Source organism: Nematolebias whitei, chromosome 17, assembly GCF_014905685.2.
Source record: "Nematolebias whitei isolate Nwh7 chromosome 17, NemWhi1, whole genome shotgun sequence".
Lineage (NCBI taxonomy): Eukaryota > Metazoa > Chordata > Actinopteri > Cyprinodontiformes > Rivulidae > Nematolebias > Nematolebias whitei.
Genome location: NC_056514.1, coordinates 36,951,126 through 36,972,373, shown reverse-complemented (window position 1 = coordinate 36,972,373; position 21,248 = coordinate 36,951,126). Strand labels below are relative to the sequence as shown.

Sequence of the window (21,248 nt, the reverse complement as noted above, 5' to 3'; positions counted from 1 at the left end):
TTTTGGCTAGTGTTCTGCTACTTTTAGCTTTAAGCTAGCATTTTGTTACTTTTAGCCAGTGTTCTGCTTCTTTTAGCTAGTGTTCATTTTTGTTTTTAGTGTTCAGCCTTTTTTAACTTGAAATCAGTGTTCTTCTTTCATTTAGCTTGTGCTCGGCTTTGTTAGCTTTTCGTGTTCAGCTTCTGTTAGCTTTTCGCTAGTGTTCTGCTACTTTTAGCTTCAACACTGTTTTAGCTTCTTTACTTCGTTTTAGCCACTGTGTGCTCAGCATTCAGTCTGTGTTTGAACCATCTGTCGGGTCGTTCGTTCAGGCCGACCTGCTACGGTGACCTGGCTCTGCGACCTGCTGATGGGCCGGCTCGGCCTGCTGAGCGCCATCAGCACGGCCGTCTTGGGCGACTCTTTCCACCGGCCGCCCTCCTCCCCCCGGATGGCGGTGTCTTTGAGCAGGGTGGTGGGTCCGAGGCTGCGAGTGGTGTCTGCAGAGATCCTCTGTGAAGACACGTCTGTCTGGATGGCGGTCTCGGTTAGCTCCGACTCACACCTGAATATTTACAAAACATATGTTTATTTTTAGAACAACTCACAAACAAGTCATGTTGGTATACAAACAAAAAGAGGACAGATTACAAAACAAGTAAAATATAGTCCAATCAAATTTAACTCCCCCAGAAAATTATTAATAAAATAGACGTGATTTCCTGCATTTTGGTGTATTTGAACGGATTGTTAAAAATCTACATGCTACATGCAAGAATAAAAGAAAGCTCGACTCCTTTGAATGCAAAGTACAAAATATATATATATATATTTTTTTTTTACACAAAATATATTTCCTAAATTCAAAATCTGAGCGTAGGCATGTGCACATCATAGGGAAGGGATGAACTTTCTTGCATCAAACACCTCAGATCAATGCGAAGATCTGGATTAAATCTAATTTATGTCTCTGTAATCCAAAGCCAACTTTTTTCAGTTCTGCTGAAAATAAATAAACGAACGAGGCGACTCTGACCTCAGGTCCTCGGTGGAGATGCAGACGTCCACCATGTCTGAACCGAACGGCAGGCTGGGTGGGAACATGACCTGAGACAGGCCGCTCAGAGAGCTGACTGGAGTCCCAGAGGACAGAGAGGAAGTCGAAGAGTTGGAGTCTGAGGCCTGGGAGGACGACTGCTGAGTGCCGTTGGCCACTACTCACGACAGAAAAAAGATTATTTATTGAACATACCGAGCACCCAGAGACTCCACAAAAACAAAACTACTTACATTTATTGAGCCACCTGTATTCTGCCACCATTTCCTTATAGGCAGGGTACCGGCCTGCTTCCTGTGGAGATACGACAAACATCCAAATGAAATACAAAGAAGACCCTGAAACTTATGGGATTTCATATATTTGATAAAGACTAGGCCTGTCACGATAACAAATTTTCCTGGGCGATTAATTGTCTCAGAAAATATTGGGATTAACGATAACATCGTTTGAAATTTGACAGGAATTAGTAATTGTCAAATTTAAGAAGAAATGTTGGTTAATTTTGTGTGTCGTGCCTTTTTTGACCACCAGATGGCAGCATAAGACTGTTTGAATCGAAGGATGGATTGTCTCTAGAAAAATGGGAGGGAGGCCCCTTGACGTGACATGGGCTGTCTCTCGCTCCCGTTTTTTGGTTCTCAAAATGGCGGACGCATGGTTTGAGCTCTTTAGCATAGCATTTTTCACACAAAGCTTTTAATTTTAAAAAATTAGTTAAGTTCTCAGCTACTTTTTGCAGAGAACAACAACTTTTTAGACGAAGGCACGGGTTTCAACCGTGAATTTTGGAGCTTCGACATGACGGGAGTCCCCCCCCCCCCCGAGGTTGGCCTGTTAGCTTAGCTTAGCTGCTTTTAACGATCCAAAAACACTATTTGGACGGTTAAAATGGATTTTAAAAAGAAGAGAGAAAGGGGAGGGGTCAGTGAAGAGCATCGGAGTTGAGCCTTTTGTCATCCAGTGTCTTCAGTAGAAAGAGAGACATGAAGAAACGATACAGCTGATAAATGAAAACGAGGTCGATAATTTTCATTTATCATGCGATTAATTGATTTATTGGTTATCGTAACAGGCCTAATAAAGAGAAACCCTAGAACCACAAACACCTGCAAAAAAGAAAGTTATTTTTTCAAACAAAGTAATCCTTTAACAGCTGCTTTCTAACTTGGGAGTGTTTTTGTTTACAAAGCTCATGAGCCAAAAACAAAAACACATTCTCCATGCTTTTATCAGCACCTGATCCTGCTGCCTGGTGAATTATGCACAGCGCAGGGATATTTTTCACAGCACGAAACCCAAGCTGCCAACGAGTGAGCGAGGAATATTACGGCTGCACGCCAGCTGTCAGAGCGGCCACGGAAAACGACCACAGCGCAGACACGTCGGTGGGGTCGCCACGTGTGGCAGAATTAAGGATAAAAAGCAGCCGAAGGGTCCAAAACATTCCACAACGGCGTGTTGTTTAACCACAGAGGTGACTAAAGAGCTGAAGTAATGCCACTTCAGCTCATCCTTACAGCTGCACTCCGCTTTAACAAGTTTTCTAATTCTAACAATTCACAACAGAACAGAGTAAACATATCAAATAGTTAAACTAAGGCATTGTACCTTTTTTTGGGGGGGGGGGGCTTTGTTTTTATTGCAGCAACACATCTCCAAAAAATTCAACAGGTCCAACAAAAGTCTGTAAGGGTAAATGTGTATGGGTGAAAACAGCTGGAGGCGCATTGTGCAACTTTTTGTTATTTGTCAACAGGTCAGTAAGAGGAACGGGTCTAAAATGAGCATTTTAAGAGGTTGAATCTCTCAGAAATAAAGACGGGCAGAGGTTCACCAGTCTGGGAAAAACAGAGGAACAATTTCAGAATAATGTTCCTCCATGGAAAAATGAATTGGGATGTTTAAAGCTTGGGAAATATTTTTGTATCCAAATCCGGCTTTAAACTTCTCCACGACAGCATCCCAGACCAGTCTGGTGTGTTCCTTGGGCTTCATGATGCTCTCTGTGCTTTGAACAGAACCCTGAGACTATCACAGAGCAGGTGCATTTATACGGAGACTCAATTAATAATAATAATTAATTAATAACAACAATTAATAATTAATTCAGCTCAGTCTTATATAAATAGCTATGAGCTGAATAAGCTCCTCAGACTGAAGAAGTCTTTCGGATGAAAGAAGAAACGTTTCTACATTATTGTTTTTGTTTGTTTGTTTTTGTTTTTTGAATGTCCCGAGGACCAGACTTAACTTTTTTAGATTTAAATATAAATGTTTTTGTAGAATCTGGTTCATCAGATTTAATTCAGTTCAGTTTATTTGTACAGCGCCAAGTCACAACAGAAGTCGTCTCAGGGCACTGAACAGAAATATTCATATATAAAATAAGTTAACAGAAACACTTATATATAAAAATAATAATTTAATATTATTTATCTGAGGAGCAGACTGCTTTGAGTAACTCATCGCAGAACGCTCGGTCTCAGAATCGGTCCTAAAGTGCAGGTGCAAATCCAGGCTGAGCCGAGCCAGGCTGAGTAGGGGCAGTGCAAAAGGGGCTTTAGAGACTGTTATTTAACGAGGAGACGCTTTACAGTGGGAGACATGGACCTGCCACAACTTTTAGAGATGTGTTGATACCATTACACTTAATTATACCTAATTATTTTCTAAAAGTACAACAATTACTTTAAACATTTATGTGCACCGTTTGTCTACATTTTGCACAACGTCCCAACTTGATCAAAATTAAGCTTTTACCTGGTAAGTACAGCGTCCATGACATCAGCGTACTAGCCCTTCATTTTCTTTGACACTTGTTGCATTCTGCAGCAGATGATGAAGAACAAAACTCTGCAGCCTCACCTTGATGGTCAGCATGATGTGAGTGTGGCTCTTCAGCACCTCCACAGCACTGCTGTGGCTGATGTCCTCAAAGCTCACTCCGTTGGCAGCCAGGATCTGGTCTCCCATCTTTATTCCGTTCTGCTCGGCCAGACCGCCTGGATCCAGTCTGAGACAAAGACACACAAGTCACTAAAAGCTGAAGAAATAAATAGTCCAACGTTTAATTAAAGCTGATAATAACCAAACAGTGCAATGAGCATTTGTTAATCTTTTTTCATTTTAAGCACAATAAGCACTGCAACCTGAAAATATTAGCCCAACTACTGGGTAGAAGATGTAATAAAATTGTCCTAATATGTTAATCCACCTAAAGCCAATGTAATAAAGATGTAGGCGGTTATTATTGGAAATCTGAATATGTACAGTTCAATGAAGCAAAACAGCAAAAAAGCAGAAATGTCTGGTACAGGTTTAAGCTTTTCCTCTTATTCCAACTTCTCAAAACCACAAGACATTTGTTCTTAATTAGGAGGTTTATAAAAGTCACTGTGGTTTAAGATGCTTTTTAAGAGATTAAAAGTAGAAAAACAGTACAGTGCAAAAGTCTTGAGCCAGCCTTCATGATTACCATATTTTTCAGCCTATAAGTTGCAGTTTTTTGCATAATCTAAATGCTCTGTGACTTTTACGCTGAAGTGACGTATTTATGGATTTTTTCCCACATTTATAAACCAATTTTAGTTTGAGATATGAGACGTTCATTCAGACTGAAAATATTGAACACCACCATTTTCAGCCGCTAGACGGCCGTCGAGCTGTATGGCATGCCATTGTGTCATGTAATAGGTAAAAGTGGCTATTGATGACACAATCGGCTTGCCATAAGCTGCCACCTTCGTCCAGCTCGCCTGGATCAACCGTCAAATCAGCTGCATTTCGCTGCGTCGCCCCGGTGAAATGCAGCTGATTTGACCATTAAAGTGCATTTATTAAGTAGAAGTTCAACTAAGACACACTTTTACTATAAAGTCGAGCAAACAAATAATTGTTTTTAGGTGGTTATCTTATTAAATTTTGAAGAAATGCACAGTGTTCCTCCTTCCTGATTTTCTCCCCGTCTGCGCGCTCCCAGAGCACCGAGGCAGCAAATACTTTTGAAATGCAGCTGATTTGACCAATAAAGTCCTTGTATTAAGTAAAAATTAAACTGAGACACAATTTTACTATAATTTTGAGCAAACAAACAATTGTTTTTATGTGTTAATCTTGTTAAATTAAGTCTGCCTGTGCACGCTCCTGCGGCTGCCATTTGGCAGCCAATCGATTTTTGGCACACCGTCCCACATTTCTGGGTTATCAACCGGACGCGTAATTAACGCGACGCGTCAGCCGTGATGCATAATAGATGTGGCATATATGGCGAAGCGACACATTTATGTTTTTTCCCCACTTTATTAGACATATTTGGACTGATTCGACTTATACAGCGGTGTGACGTGTACTGCGGAAAATATGGTATCTGCTGCCAAAAGGCAAAGGTGGAACAAAGATGTTTTTGCTCCTGTCTGTACAGTATTGTGATATATTCTACACACAATTCTACCAATTTTTCAGATACTGAATTAAAATTTGGAGAGTTAGTAGCTGAGACTCTAACGTATACTTGAAGTGCTAACAGACCATGAGAGACTTAGTATCACTGCATGAGATTGGACACAGTTATTTTTAAGTTTGACCAAAATGCTCTATTTCTGTCATTTATCATAATAAGATGAGTTTAGTCCAAAACTCAGGTATGAAAGGTGTCGGGGAATAAGCATTCCTTCAAGGAATACTCCCAATGAGCTGAACTTACTTGTAACCTCTTAAAGTGATCTTTACGTTTTCATAATCAGTTCATCTGCTGTAGAGTTTTTTTAATCAAAAGGCATTCAGAAAGCTGCAGAACTGTTGATAAGGACCCAACAATTTTCAATGAGGTCGTCTGGACAGTTTCTTTTTTTGTGCTGAAAAGGTGAGGTGCTGGCAGACATCTTTAACACCTCACTTACCCTGGAGACAGTTCCCACCTGCCTGAAGACTGCCACCATCATCCCAGTCCCAAAAAGCTCTACAGTGACTGGTCTGAATGACTATCGGCCAGTGGCCCTCACCCCGATAGTCGCTAAATGCTTTGAAAAACTGGTCATGACTCACATCAAAACAACCATCAACATCAACGAGGACCCTCATCAGTACGCATACCGTGAGAACCGATCAACAGAGGATGCAATCTCCTCTGTGGTCCACACTGCACTCAATCACCTGGAGCAGAAAAACTCTTACGTCCGTATGCTCTTTGTGGACTTCACATCCGCCTTCAACACCATGATCCCCCAAACCCTGATGGACAAACTATTCACACTAGGACTAAGCCCCTCCATCTGCAACTGGGTACTAGACTTTTTAACAAACAGACCACAGTTAGTGAGGATCCACAACCTCTCCTCCTCCACCATAACCCTCAGCACTGGCTCTCCTCAGGGATGTGTGTTGAGCCCCCTTCTGTTTACTCTGCTCACATATGATTGTGCAGCTACCCATCCAGGCTGTCACATTGTAAAGTTTGCAGATGATACAGCGGTGGTGGGATGCATCACAAACAATGATGAGTCCAGCTACAGGCAAGAGGTGGAACACCTGGAGAGCTGGTGCAGACGGAATAACCTTCACATCAATGTGAAGAAGACAAAGGAGATGATTGTGGACTTCAGAAGGAACAAAAACACCTACACCCCCCTGAACATAAGAGGATCTGCGGTGGAAGTGGTCTCCAGCTACAAGTACTTGGGTGTACACATGAATGACAACCTCAGCTGGAGCAACAACACCACCAGCCTGATCAAGAAAGCTCATCAGAGACTCTACTTCCTCAGACGGCTGAGGCGAGCTGGTCTGGGAAGCTCAGTCCTCACCTCCTTCTACAGGTGTGCAGTGGAGAGCATCCTGTGCTCGAGCATCAATGTGTGGCATGGAGGCTGCACAGCTGCAGAAAGAAAAGCTTTGCAGAGAGTGGTGAAGGCTGCACAGAAATCTGTTGGAATCAGCCTCCCCACCATCACAGACATCTACACCTCCAGATGCAGGAAGAGGGCCACCTGCATCATGAAGGACCCCACCCACCCAGCACACACACTTTTTGCCCCACTCCCCTCAGGAAGGAGGTTAAGGAGCATTAAGTGTAGAACCACTAGACTGAGGAACAGCTTCTACCCTGAGGCTGTTAGACTCATGAATCTCTAACTAGAATAATCACTGTGAAAAACCATATCATGTTGCTGCTGATCTGTTTCATGTTGCTGCTGATCTGTTTCAATGTTGATGTGTTCATGCGTGCACATCTGCTCACAGACTCATGTTCATGTTTGTGGTGATGTTCAATGTTTTTATGTTATGAGTGCTTAGTGTATATTTAGTTGATGTTTTTCTTAGATGTTATTACTGTTTTTCTTAGACATTTTATTGTTGGATGTAACTGGGACCCTGTGTACATAATTTTGCTCCACCACATGTACCACATGAGGTGCGAATGACAATAAAGAAACTCTGACTCTGAAAAGTTTCACCTTCCATCCAGAAGGCTTCATCAGTCAAAGAAACACACAACACAACACTGATTCTTCCCCCAACAGCTTACTCCAAAGGGGAACAAACCAGTTATGTTGGTGCTAAGATGGTCTCTTTGGCACGCCCCCTCCTCCGTTGCCGGCGCTCCATGTGTTTCCTTGACTGATGAAGCCTTCCGGATGGAAGGTGAAACGTTTCAGCACAAAAAAAGAAAAACTGTCCAGATGACCTGACTGAAAAAATGTTGGATTGTATACCTGGATTATTGAGCATGGACTTTGTTGTTTTGAACCAGTTTGACATGACTGTCGACGAGGAAGAGGGCCAGCAACGGAAGAGGGGGCATGCCAAAGAGACCATCTTAGCACCAACATAACTGGTTTGTTCCACTTTGAAGTAAGAATCAGTTTTGTGTTGTGTGTTTCCTTGACTGATGAAGTCTTCCGGATGGAAGGTGAAACGTTTCAGCACAAAAAAAAAAAACTGTCCAGATGACCTGACTGAAAAATGTTGGATTGTATACCTGGATTATTGAGCATGGACTTTGATGTTGATAAGGATCACTTTAAAGGATCGTACAAGAGTCTGGTTCCTTGGAAGGAAAGTCAACCTGTGATCAGTATTGACAAAATCTGTTTTCCTTTGATTAGTGTTGGATTCGTTAAAGCACACTTCATGATTTTTGGTGCACCTTCACTACTTCTACAAGCCTGTTTCAGTGGATTCTGTACCTACTTGGAGACATAGATGCCCAGGCCGAACTCCTTTCCCCCCCGTATATTGAAGCCCAGACAGTAGTCGTCGGAGGTGGTGTAAAGGTGGACGATCCTTTGGAGGGCGCTGCCTGAGCTAACCTCCGAAGGTGTCCGTCCGCTCTCCTCCACCACCATTCGCCTGTGGATCAGGTCCACCCTGAATAAGTAACACCAAGAGGAAAGATACAATCAGGAAAACAGCTCATTTATTTTTGAGATTGTTTAATCTGAAACAGGACGGGTCACCATGTTGTTTTCTCTTTGGAAAAGCGGATGCCTGGGACTTTCCCGACCCGCCTCACCACCATCCTCAGCCTGTGGTTGCCCGTCAGGACCTTCACAGCACTGCTCATGGTGATGCTCTCCAGGCTGATGCCATTCACCTCCACCAGTTTATCCCCCACCAGCAGGCCCGCCTCCTCTGCAAGCCAACACACAAACGGAAGCGTGCGGAAGATCTCATCGTCAGGCAGCAAACAAAGATCGTGTTTTAGCGCTTTCCACAAAGCGCCGCTGACCTGCTGTGCTGTCGTCCTCCACCTTACTGACGAAGATGCCGAGGCCGTGCTCCGAGCCTCCACGCACGCTGAACCCGAGCTTCCCGTCCAAACTCTTATCCACAGTGATTGTGTGGAGGTCCTCACTGTCATCTCCACCTAAGAAAACAATGGACATGAAAAGATTAGTTATTAGTTACACGAAAAGTTATTTATCTAATAAAATCTATGAAATCCTACGAGTTTAAAATGCAGATTTACTGCAATGAATATCGGCATGCTCACAGTTCCGAGTTTACACAAACTGTAAATAAAACGTGAATCATAAAGTTATTTATGATCCTAAATGAAGTTCAGCATTTAATAGTTCATCTATTATTCATATAATAGTTCATATATATCTCAAATGACCATATTTTGCAGTAGAGTGGAGCTTCACGATTATTACTAAATGTTTTTCAAAAAAATATTCCTTAAATATTTTAACATATTAAATGATAGGATTGCTTTTACTTTAAATCTTGACTCAGCAGTAATTTAGTTATTTAAAACAGTAACAGACGTAGTAAAAGTTGCATTTTTAGATTAGGATTTTTGTTTCTGCTGATTTATACACTTGAGTTGCTTTCTGATCCCATGTAAGTACTTTGTTGTTTGATTTGAAGATGTAACGGTGCAAGTAATTTATAACTTCCTCCTATAAGTTACCAACTGTTAATAAACAGTTTACTATCATTAGAGCTTTAAGTAGTGACTGTTTGCCCAAAATATGTTGGGATTATCAATTAACGGAGTGGTTTTCACACTTTTTCCATCATAAATTTTACATTTTTACATTTAAATTTTAAAAAGTTCGTGTTACACAAAATATGAGGCTTGTTACAGTATCTTAGCTTCATGTTGTGAATTTAAAGTCTGGTTTTATTCATTAAGAGCACTAATAAACCAGAATGAAGCAGTAGCTGGTCAGAACCAGACTATTTTGCTCTGCAAAGGCTGCTCCTTACCATCCACAGGAGAGTTGATGAGGATGACCCGACCCATGGGCGAGGAGGATCGGATTCCATGCCGGCGCTGCTCTTTCTTTCGTAAGAGGTTCCGTGTAGCTGTGTGAGTCCCATGGGTTCCAGGAGGCTTCTCCCTGTGGAATGGATCTGATGAGAAAGCCATGGAGGCTGACGGGATCTCCTTTCACACACACTCGACCGAGCACTCAGCTCCAGGTGGAGGAATCTACAAGGAAGGGGATCGTCAGATGATTACGTGGAGTGATTAAATGGTGTTTTTAATGAAATGCCAGCTGGGAGAAGCCAACTCACTGATGCAGGTTGCTGTAAGGCATGATATCAGACTTTGTGGCTTCCTGGAGTCACACTTTGGCCCACCCCTGCCCATGTTGCATCTCTCTCACCTGTCTGCATCTCAAAAATCAACAGTTGCTCGTTTACAAATGAACATAAAAGCACATGCGTTACAAAAGTCTAACTCACTGAGGTTTTTAATAGCAGCAGGTGAGGTTAAAAACTGGATTTAATCAGTTTATGTAAGGCCTGCTTGAGATGGTGTCTCCATGGTAACATGGAACCATGTCACTTTAGGGTTTCCACAAGTCCCTACAGAACCCTAGAACCCTGAAGAATGATGTCTAAACTGCGCATGCGCAAAACAAACTTTTTTCCTTTTTTTTTTAATCAACAGAGGATTAGTTTAGCTACTGAACATCAGGAAACAACGTAATAGCCAATTTATGCATCCAATATATCTTAGACGTGCAGAATAAACGTAGTCTTGGGTACAAAATGTTGCTTGAGTTCAAAACAACTACTTACCACATATTTAGCTCACACAGCTAGCTAACGACGGGCGCAATTTTTAGCTCGTATTTGATAACACACTAAGAAGTGTCCAAAGTATCGGCTAAAACAGTTGGTTAAAAATATAAAACAAACTGGCTGTCACTAAATCTAACCCGCAATAAATCTATCCTATTTATAATAAATATAGTGACTTTGGCGTTTCCCCTCAAGTCAACGCAAACAACACAGAACCCTGGACAGCGCAGTCAAAAATGCGCATGCGCACAAAATATAACTTTTAATCGTCAGAAAATATCTTTGTTTTAGAGTTTTAAAACCATGAAAAAATATATTAAACGTCTCAGTCTGTCCCAAAAAAAAAATATTTGAAATGTACAACATACGAGGTCTTCAAAACAAAATGTTGCTACATACAATAGACAAGCACTTACCACATTGTTCACAGCTAGAGTAGCTAGCTAACAACAGACGCACTTTTTACTCGTATTTTCAACTTTAGACCAACTTCAGAAAACCAATTAGAGTCTACAACAATCACCCCTCGTTGATTAAAAACATTAAAACAAGCGGAACCATCTTCATATCAGTGGAAGCTTCTGCACCTGTGCACCTGAAACTCGGTCCCGCCTACGCTACACTGCCCGCAGTGTCACCACAGCGATTGGCTGGACTGGGGCTGAATGGAAGCATTTGATTGGATGGTTGACACGTCAATCAACTGGCAACGTAGGCCTCATTTGAGAGACTTGCTAAAACCTGCAAAAACAAAAGCTAAACCGTATTTAAGTGAAAATTTCAGTATTGCAACAATTCAAACCGACTTTTTTTTATATAACTTAATTGTTTTAAATCTAACCTGTATAAATAAAGGTTAATGAATTAGAAAATAAAAAAACTACTGAAAATATTTATGGCATTTATTGTGCTCCTACTAGAAGCTCAACTGATAAAATGAACATGATTTTGTTAAAACCTCCTGAAACTCTGTTTATTGTCATGTTATAAATAATAATAATGATTATTATTATCATAATTATCATTATGTCTGTTGTCATTATTTATTATTGCTCGAGTCATGAAAAGAGATAACATTCCTCTGCAGGTCAGACTTTTAAAAAAATAATAATTTGGCGAGTTGCATAAATCTTGTTGTGCTGCAAGTCACCTGGACATTCCAGGCTCAGAAGAATCAGAGAGAAACCAGATGCAGGTTTCTAAATGTTACAGGACGGTAGTTTTCTTTCTGAATGAGAACTTGTTTTTAGAGTTTAAGTATTTAATTTATTAGCAGTCACTATCAGAGTGTTTTGTCACCTGTTGCGGAGTGAAAATGGGTAATTGTAAATACCCTTTGTCTGTCTATCCGTCTGTGCATGTTGTGAGTGCAATAACTTAAAAAATAAGTGAGGCGCTGACTTCCATTTTCATGTATGGATGTATTTAAACACAAGAATGTCCACATTAAAAAATAAATAAATATGTATGTATGGAAACTCTGCATTCTAGGTTTTATATTACTTAGCCTCAGACAAAGAAAAAAAACAAACCACTTTTCTACAGTTGACTACATGTCATGTAAAGTATTTGATAACACTTATTTACAAACCACTAAAGGTGGTTCATATGTGACGGGGTGAAAATAAGTGAAAAATGCACTATTTTGTGAAGGAAATGTGGAGCTATGTGAGATGTTCACACGTAAGTAAGTAAAAGTAGGAAAATGAAACTCTATGGATCATGTAGCTACTTTTTTTGCACTTCCATTGGTTAGTATTTGAGTTCCCCTCCCTTGTATTAGCGTCGACCAATTAAATTTTCTCGTTTACTTTAGAAGCTAAAATAGGCTGTGTTGCCTGGAGGCAACATCATAACTTAGAGTGTTAAATATTAAAAAGCTGGAGATATTTGCAGCAATGTATAATAATAAATAAATAAATAAATGAAACTTCCTGGTAGTAAATATGTTGTTATGCCGCCCCCTGTTGTCAACAAGCTGAAACTGCACGCCTGTCGTTAATTGATTTAATTGATGTTCCTCACATTTCCTGCTTCAATTCTGAATTTCATACACAGTTTGATCATGTTTCATCTGCTGACCTCCATTTGATGGACATTTTCTAAAGTTAAATTCACGGTTTGTGATTAAACGCTCTGCATTCTTCCATTTTCATCTGTCCCTGTGGTTGAACTTAATCAAACATACGTATTAATAAGTGTTATACAGACAAATGACAGTGCACAGCATGTGGAATGTCAATATATACATATATACGTAAAAACCATGATCAGAAACAACAAATACGTACTTCACCTTAGATAATGTACATTTCTATGTACAGCACCTCCTCTCCTCTTTGTCACTTTGTGAGAATTAAGATGTTGTTTAGCCTGAGGAGGGACCAGCTGTGTGGGAACTGCTCTGATCTGATCTCACCTGGACCAAGTCCTCCAGTTTCACTGCAGGACACCACCGTGCGTCAGAGACAGCTGTCCTCCACCCCACCCTGCACTACCACCACCAGCCGGCTGCCATAAGAGGAGAACGACCTCCACAGAGTAGGACTTGAAGGAAATACTTCATTTTTTCCCTCCAGATTTTAAGGATTAAGTGGATTATTGCTGTATGGTGACTCCTGTGTGAACTTCAGGCTGCAGATTGAAGAGTTTCTGTTGATCTCAATGACTTTCATAAATATTCACGTTTTGGTGCAGCGGTGGTGAGTTCCATTCCTTTTCTCTGTGTGAAACAACTAATGAGGCGAGATTTCTTTAAGGGTGGCTGAGCTGTTTTAATCTAAAGTTTATTGTGAAGTGACAATTTTCTTTCAAGCAATGAAGCAACAGATGGCTGATTAAAATGTGAACCTTTATCGTGAATACAAAAGTTATTTTTGGTTTTCTGAATGAGTTGTTTCAGGAAGCTGATTCACTGTTGTTTTCCTGATTTTATTTTATTTTTTCATTCTAAATACTTCTGCAGACTTTGTGCTATTTTAGCCGTTCATAAATCAAAACATGCAGCTCGTCCAGGAGTCGGGTGCTATGACTGTACTCTTCTGTAACTTTTAAAACTCATTCGTTCTTTATTTATAATTAACTTTTTTTTTAAACAAATATTTCTTGATGAAAAGACTCTTCAATTCCTGAAACTATTATTCTCTGTAAAATCCACTTCAGAGTTTTGCTTCTTTTTTGATACCTTCTGCTACGTTTAGCTTTTAGCTACTATTCTGCTACTTTTAGTTAGCCTTTAGCTACTTTTAGCATGTACTACTTTTGTCTTTTAGCTAGTATTTTGCTACTTTTGTCTTTTAGCTAGTGTTCTGCTTCTTTTATCTTGGAAAACTATGTTTTGGCTTCTTCAGCATTGCGTTTTCTCTTGTTTTTAATCCCAAATTTTCATCTGTAAATAATCTTTCAGGTTAAATTTGATGCTTTGAAGGTTTTAAACCTGTGGAACCAAATATATTTGTGTTTTAACAGAGATTTCTGTGTTTTACTAGACAAATCTGTGGGGAAATTGGTAAATAAATGTCATTGGCCTCATTTCCTCACCTACCAGGTGAATAATTAGCTCCACATGGCTGAAATCTCTAGTGTGGACACTTTGCAGCCTTCTACCCCCCATGCCTTCTCTCACTGAGGCAAAGTTTTATTTTTAGCCCGTGTGTTCATGGCATATTGGCACGATGCTGTGATGCGATGGATGCTCATAACTAACCGTTCCTCTGCTGCTAATCTGCGTTACCCATATCAGTGATGTGAGACCGGGCTCAATGCAGACAAACCAGATCTTTGGACACGGAGGAGGACGAGGAGACGTGTTCATTTTAGCTCCTGTCAACAGAGAATCTGAAACTCTTATGGATGAGCTCCTGAAGACCCTGCAGTAACCAGTCAAGCCACTGGGTTGGTCTTTTACTTTAACGTGGGTTTATTTGAATATTCATGTAACTCCAGCACAATCTTTAATTGCCACTTCTGGACATTTATGCCGTGCATTATGGGTAAACACGGACAATCCTGTTGTCTGCCTCTGCCTGAGTGTGTTTGCGTGCCTTGCGTCACATGTTCTTGGACGCACAAGGTGTCGGTTTTGAGTTTCTTTCACCGAGTCCATGTGACTTCTTGGCCAGGAGTCTTTGCAGAGGATTTGAAAGGTGAAGTGAGGTTAAAGATAAGCACAGCTCCTTTCAAAGAAACCCTCACAGGAATTTAATATTGACCTAATCTCATTCTATTTGCACATTTTATCTTGTTTGGAGCTGGTGCTCTGATGGTGTTCTGGATATGATATAAGCTCCCCTTGGTCCTGAACGAGGTGGATGGAATATTCTCCATATCGCTTCCAAATCTCAGATTTCTGTCCAGCGGGTGCAAAAGCCAAAGGGATCAGACAGACTGGAGAAATCTGTGCAGGAGGACATTAAAGAACTGCAAAACTTTTGTTATATTCAAAACTGAGCAGTTTTTCTATTAAAGTCTGGTTTTATAAATCAAATATACACACTAATGTTGCAGAAGAGCAAAACTACAAGTTAGCTCTGAGTGAAGCGGCTCCTGATATCTTTGACCAACGACAATTATCGTTTATAATGAAGCTTTCCTGCTGTGATAGAAAATCGAGTGTTTCGCCATCTACAGCGCTGGCTAAACTGATTCAAACCTTTCGAGCAGTTCCACACTTTGTGAGTATAATTATTTTTAAGGCGCTCGAGATGTACGGGCTATGTGCACGGATTTCAAAGCATTCAGAAACGGGGTATGATTTTCCATTAGCAGCACTGAAATGACAAACCTTTATTGTGATTTTTATGAAAAATGTCACAACGTGGCTCATAAACTCAAAATATATATTTTTAATTGGCTACGAGGGAGAGTGGGAAATGGTTCTTTTCAAAGTAAAAGTGGCAGATTCCTGCAACGTCATCTTCATAGCTCATCGGCTTGCAGTATTTATTATTTATTAACCTTTATTTAACCAGGCAAATCCCATTGAGATCACAGATCTCTTTTGCAAGGGAGGCCTGGACCTGAAGGCAGCCTAACACGCATGTTTTTGGTCTGTAAGAGGCGTACGCAATAACGCATGCAAGGATAATGTGCAACAAGTTGTAAAAAAAAAAGAGTGAAAGATGCAACGACCCTGAGGGAAGACTGAGGCGGTCCAGAGGTGGAGAGGTCTGTTTTTATGTGACTCCTGCAGGTGTGAAGTGCAGTTAGACAAGCTGCAAAAGAGCAAACAAGGAGTTTGAACCCGTGAGAAAACAAGGAACAGGAGTGATGCAAACACCAAAAGATGTCTGGATCAAAGCCCTTGTTTGTTTTGTAGATTTGCAAATTGCTGCATGTGGCGCGGTTCTGTGGATTTTATCTGTACACAAGAAGATTTGTCTCTGAGAGGGTTGAGCAACTTCTTTTGTTGTTGCATAAACTCATGCTCTTATAAAAGCAAAGGTTAAGTGGGGTTTTTGAATGTTGGGATGTGAACTCTGTGACTGAGCGGTGCAAGGAAGAGATGTCTACATGACTCCACCAGCATCTTCAATAAGAATGTCACAGGCCATATGGTCTTCACTGACATGCAAGATGATATATACGGATATAATAGTGCCCGGAACGACTTCTGAAATGTGCCTGGTACCCTCCTCTTCTTCATCTCGACTCACTGACAACACTCATGCAACGAGTAGACTTCGGTTTGTTATGAAAATAAAACCAAAAAAAACCATCAGTTTATCACCTTATTCTTTGCATGATAGAGCTTTAAGCAGCATTTGTAAGGGTCGTGTGCACAGACGGTGATGTGTGGACGTGTTCCTGAGCCCATGCAGGGATGTCGGGAACAGACTCAGACCTGCTTTGAACGCAGTTCCCTTGAAGGCCAGAAGATCACGGCCATCCAATATTAACTTTGTCTTCTGCCCACAGAGACTGGAATATTTCGACGCCAGTATAAACTGAATTAATGGCACCAGATAAAAAAGAGCAGCACAGAAATGGTTTTAAATGCAAAGACAGCATCTCTGCTTGAGGGCCTTTTCTCCCCTTCAGATATTTCTAGTGAATACAGTTTTACAAATTAGTTTCTCCTCTAATGTCCACAGACAGTTAAAGTCAAAGCACATTTTTTATGCTTAAAGGGGAAAAATCTTAATATAATATGTACAAATAGACATGTATAATGCATATTTGACACTATCTTTTTAATAAAATATTACTAAACGAGCTGAAATGAGCAAAGGGTGTAAAAAAAGTGAAAACTAAGGTGAGTTTTTTTTAACGTGCCATCATCTCCTGCAGGTTGGATGGCCTTCATCAGTTGGTGAGGGGCAGCTGAACTGAGGGGCACTGATCCTTCCTGCAGTTCCTTGTTGCAATAAGCAACTACACATTCACCATGTTCCAGTTAGATTCTTTTTTGTTGATAAAACGATAAAATTTCTGTAAAAATCAACAACTAGACCCACGCTCTTCTAGTCCTTATTAGTGTGAAACTGTAGCGTAGGCTTCCTGTACTGTGATCACTCCATATAGTGCAGTCTGTTTAGGCCTTCCCTTCAAAAGGCGCTTGGTATTTTTAAAAAGTTTTCACTTTAAAATGACTTTTCTGCTTTGAACGCAGTGAAAAGGTCAATTGGGATATTTTTTTCGACATTATAACTAAAAAGATTTGTAGGCTTTCAAGCATTAAAACAGCACTTTTGTATTTTAATTTATTTATGGCTACTTTTACTCCAGTTCAAATAATTTTAATCAGTGATATCTTTCCTGCTTGCTCTCGATGAGGACGGATGCTTTTCCCTCCTGCTCCTGCCTCCCTCCTGCTTTGCTCTTTGTCTTGTGATTCTTATCAGAGCCTCTCACTACATATCCTCCGAACTGTAATTTATGGATCTGGTCAGCTGGTCTCTCAACGCAATTGATAAAATTTTCTTGACAAGAAGACAGGGCGAAGGAGAGCCCTCATGCCCTGAAGGGAAACTCGCAGCTGGATACACTATGGATTCCTGGAGACAGTGGAAGATGGTGTGTCTGTCTGTATTGTCCGTTGAGGACATAGAAGAGGTGTACAAAATTGGATTTATGTTGACAGGTTTTCTGCTTTTTGGAGTTGGCGGGTAGCTGGCATATCGACAAATGTGTTAGACGGCGGCAGCGGTTCTGGCAGTTGTGAGGATGCCTGCCTTGTATGAAGGAATGTACCGATTGCTACGCTCTCAGATTCATGCGCTGCATGAGCTGATCCGTAAGCTGGATGTGATTTCTGAGAATCGCAGGCCATTTGCGGCTCCTGGGACTCATTGGCGGGAAAGAATCAACCTTGGAGAAGCTACAAGCTCGGTCCGGTGGTGTGACCACAAAATTTGGCTGTTTGGAAGCACCGGTGAGACGTACCAGCAGAACTATGAAGGCAGACGTGGAAATTCAAGCAGAGGCTGCCTGACTCAAAATAACTGTTATCGGAATTTGGCTTCCCCACTCGGCCTTGAATTGGCCAGCTGTCTCAAGCTTCTCCTGGTTGCTTATGTGAACGAGAAGCTCTGCTCCCCCGAACCCTATCGCTCCCCTCCCGAGGACATCTGTGGATCTGTGTCAGAGTTGAGCCGGCTGATAGACACTGTGCCATCTTTATCAGGACTATGGTAATTTCTGGCAGTCCGTGGACAACTCACTGCCTTCGTCGGCCTCCTCATGCATAAATGTATCATGTCATCAGTATGTTGCCGTTTCATGTGCTGAGGTAATTTTTTTTTGCAACTTTCACACTGTGTCCCATTGGACGCAGTGCAAGATTTCATTTTTTTACACCTACACTTCCCCTCGCGTTTCTTTTTCCTTATCTGAAAAAAGGGCTGCACCTCTCTCGGATGGGTTATACTGAAATGTAATTTTGTTGTGCTTCGGTGCAATGACACTAAAGCGGATTCTGATTCAAAGTTGGATTCGGGACCCCACTTTGATATGTGAAGCTTTGATACGTGGATCTGAATTTCATATTCAACCTTAAAATGATTGCTAATACCATCTTCTTCTTTTTTGTTCATCATTCTGACAGAGGATTAGAAATGTTACAAACCAGTTGTGGCCCGTTTTTCTTATAGTTGAATCAGCTGTAGCTCCTTTGTTTGGATTTGTAAGTCACTGCCTCTGGTATTTTGTGGGTCCGACACTGAAATATTTGAGAACCGTGACTTTGCACCATTTGTTGGCCCCCTTAAACTCAAAGTAGGTTTCGTATTTACTAGAAGAAACCAAAATAAAAATCACATTCAAATTTTTTTTTTATGTTAAAAACTCTAGTGTCATTTTTTAGGGCGTAGATGTGGAGAAACGATGATGCATGTTGAAATCCAACTTAACTCGGTGCAAAAACATTTCCTTGTCCTAATGGATGTGCAAGACAAAGCAGCAGCTGTGTACTTAAATGTTTGGCATTGACAGAAACACACCTACACAATGTATATTTTAGTTTTGGCTCATGGTGGAGCGTAAAGAGGCCCACAGCTCCCAGAATGAGAGTTTTGAAATGCTATGAGACGGGAAGAGACAACAGAGGGAGACAGAAAGCCTCTGGACACACAAAAATCTGTTGTTGGGTAACCGAATGTTCATTTTCTTTGCAGAATAAAAACCATCCAAGTTGAGACGTCTTTTTTTTTTTCAACCTTTATTTAGTCAGGTTAATCCCATTGAGCCTCGAGGACTCATTTACAAGACAGACCTGATGTGTGCTTTGGTACTAATGAGATTTAATGAGTTAAGCTGAAATGATTAGAGCTCCAAGTGTCACACGGCAGGGCAGCTTCTGTGAGGTTTGGCGTGCAGAGACCTTGTGCCCCGTGCAGCACAGAAGAGTCGGCTCGGTAAGATAAGTTGGCTCGCCGTCCTGTTTATCAAAGGGATGTGAGGTGCAGAGCGAGGACCCAACCAGGGAGGAATGAGCAGAGTCATCGGGCTTCTGAAACACGACGCTGCGTCTTGATGGCCTGCAGCAGCTGTGCAGCCACTGTATCCCTTCGAGCGCGTCTCTTTACGTGCGCAGAGATGTAGAATTTCACGTTCAAGTGAGGCGGTTTGTGCACAAAGAGAAGTTGGAAAAAAAGGTTCCTGAGTTTGTGTCTGTCCATTACTGAATTGATTCTTTTCTTCACTAAGTCTGGTTTGCTGATTTATCATGTTGATGTTGGTGGACCGAACCAAACTATATTCGTGTGAACGCTGAGTCAACATTTACGCTGTTGTTTTTCTCTTCTGTGTTTTTGGCAGTCAGACTACGTCTGCTTACTTTGTGCTGTTTTAACCACTCATGTATCAAAATGTTGGAAATAATCAGCTATGATTTGTGACATTAGAATAAAATTTATTCAAATAAAATGCATTGAGATCCCTCCAATTCCTTAAAACATTGTCTTTAAAATCTAATATTGACTTCTTGTTGGCTTTCTTTAGCTACTGTTGTTCTGGTTATAGGTTTAGCTACTGTTCTTACAGCTGTTGTCTCCTTTTGCTCATCTATAGGCTTTTATCATTATTTTCTCAAGTTTAGCTTCACCTATTAAAATGGAAAATTTAACTTTATATCATTCTGCTAATTTTAGTTTTTAGTTGTTTTACTAATTTAAACTTTTTATCCTTATTCGACTCATTTTTTAGCTACTGTTTTACTAATTTTAACTTTTTACCTTTATTCTGCTAATTTTAGCTTTTAGCTATGGTTTTACTAATTTTAATGTTTTACACTTATTCTGCTAATTTTAGCTTTTAGCTATGGTTTTACTAATTTTAATGTTTTACACTTATTCTGCTCATTTTCAGCTTTTAGCTACAGTTTTGTAGTGAACTAAGCCTCAGGTCAAGTCCTGACCCTGAGGGCCTTCCTGGAAAAGGAACTGTTATTTCATTGATTTGAGCCCAGAAACACAAATTAAGCTCATCCAGAGATTTTCTAAGTGTCCTGCACTGATCAATTGAAAGAACACTCTCTTTTTTATTATCATTACTATTTTACAAATGTCTTGATAATCAAAAGTGTGTTTAGTTCAAACCATTTTAAATATTGAAGTGAACTACTCATTTTAAATCAACTGTGAAACAGTATAAATGATTTTTAATCCTCATTCAAAGTAGAAATCAAGTTAATGTCTGTTACAAGAGTAATTATGCATTTTTGATCTTCTGTCTGAAATGAGCAAGTCGTGATGTGGGTCAGAAGTCAAGTTTCGGTCAAAAACATGTTTATCGGAACGGAATGTCATGTTTAACTTTTTCAGACAGATAGAAGGAAAACGGCTCCTAAAAGTCTCTGTTCTTCAAAACATCTTTCTGTCTGTTCTTAAAACAATCTACTCTTTCTCCTTGACTTTTAATGACCCTCTTACGTCACTAAGACCACACCCCTGTTGGTTCTTTCAACCAATCAGGAAGTTCTCAGAGGAACCGGAAGTGACCTCTTTAAAAGGGTCAACACTTCCTAGTTCCAAGCAGAACAAAGTTCCAAGCAGAACAAGAGTTCCAAGCTGAACAACGTTCCAGAGAGAACCAGAGTTCCAGGGAGAACCTCGAACGAGAAGTTCAGAAGAACAGAAGTTCGAGCAGTTTCTAATGGAATGACCAGAGTCCGTCGATGCCACGACGTCTCGCTGTGGCTACTCGACGAACGCTCTGAACAATGAAGAAGTCTGTT

The 21,248-nt window shown here is 40.6% G+C and overlaps 1 protein-coding gene across 1 annotated transcript in view; it reads right to left on the bottom strand.

Moving 5' to 3' along the window:
* Positions 1–9,914, bottom strand: part of LOC119423552 (PDZ domain-containing protein 7-like) — a 17,147-nt gene extending 7,233 nt beyond the window's left edge. Inside the window, exons 1-8 of the mRNA XM_037690950.1 lie at positions 9,752–9,914; positions 8,766–8,903; positions 8,494–8,668; positions 8,228–8,404; positions 3,905–4,052; positions 1,270–1,330; positions 1,016–1,193; positions 318–544 (exon numbers count right to left, since the gene is read on the bottom strand). Coding sequence (XP_037546878.1) covers positions 318–544; positions 1,016–1,193; positions 1,270–1,330; positions 3,905–4,052; positions 8,228–8,404; positions 8,494–8,668; positions 8,766–8,903; positions 9,752–9,914 — 1,267 coding nt within the window. The remainder of the gene's footprint in view (positions 1–317; positions 545–1,015; positions 1,194–1,269; positions 1,331–3,904; positions 4,053–8,227; positions 8,405–8,493; positions 8,669–8,765; positions 8,904–9,751) is intronic.
* Between the last annotated feature and the right edge of the window lie 11,334 nt (positions 9,915–21,248).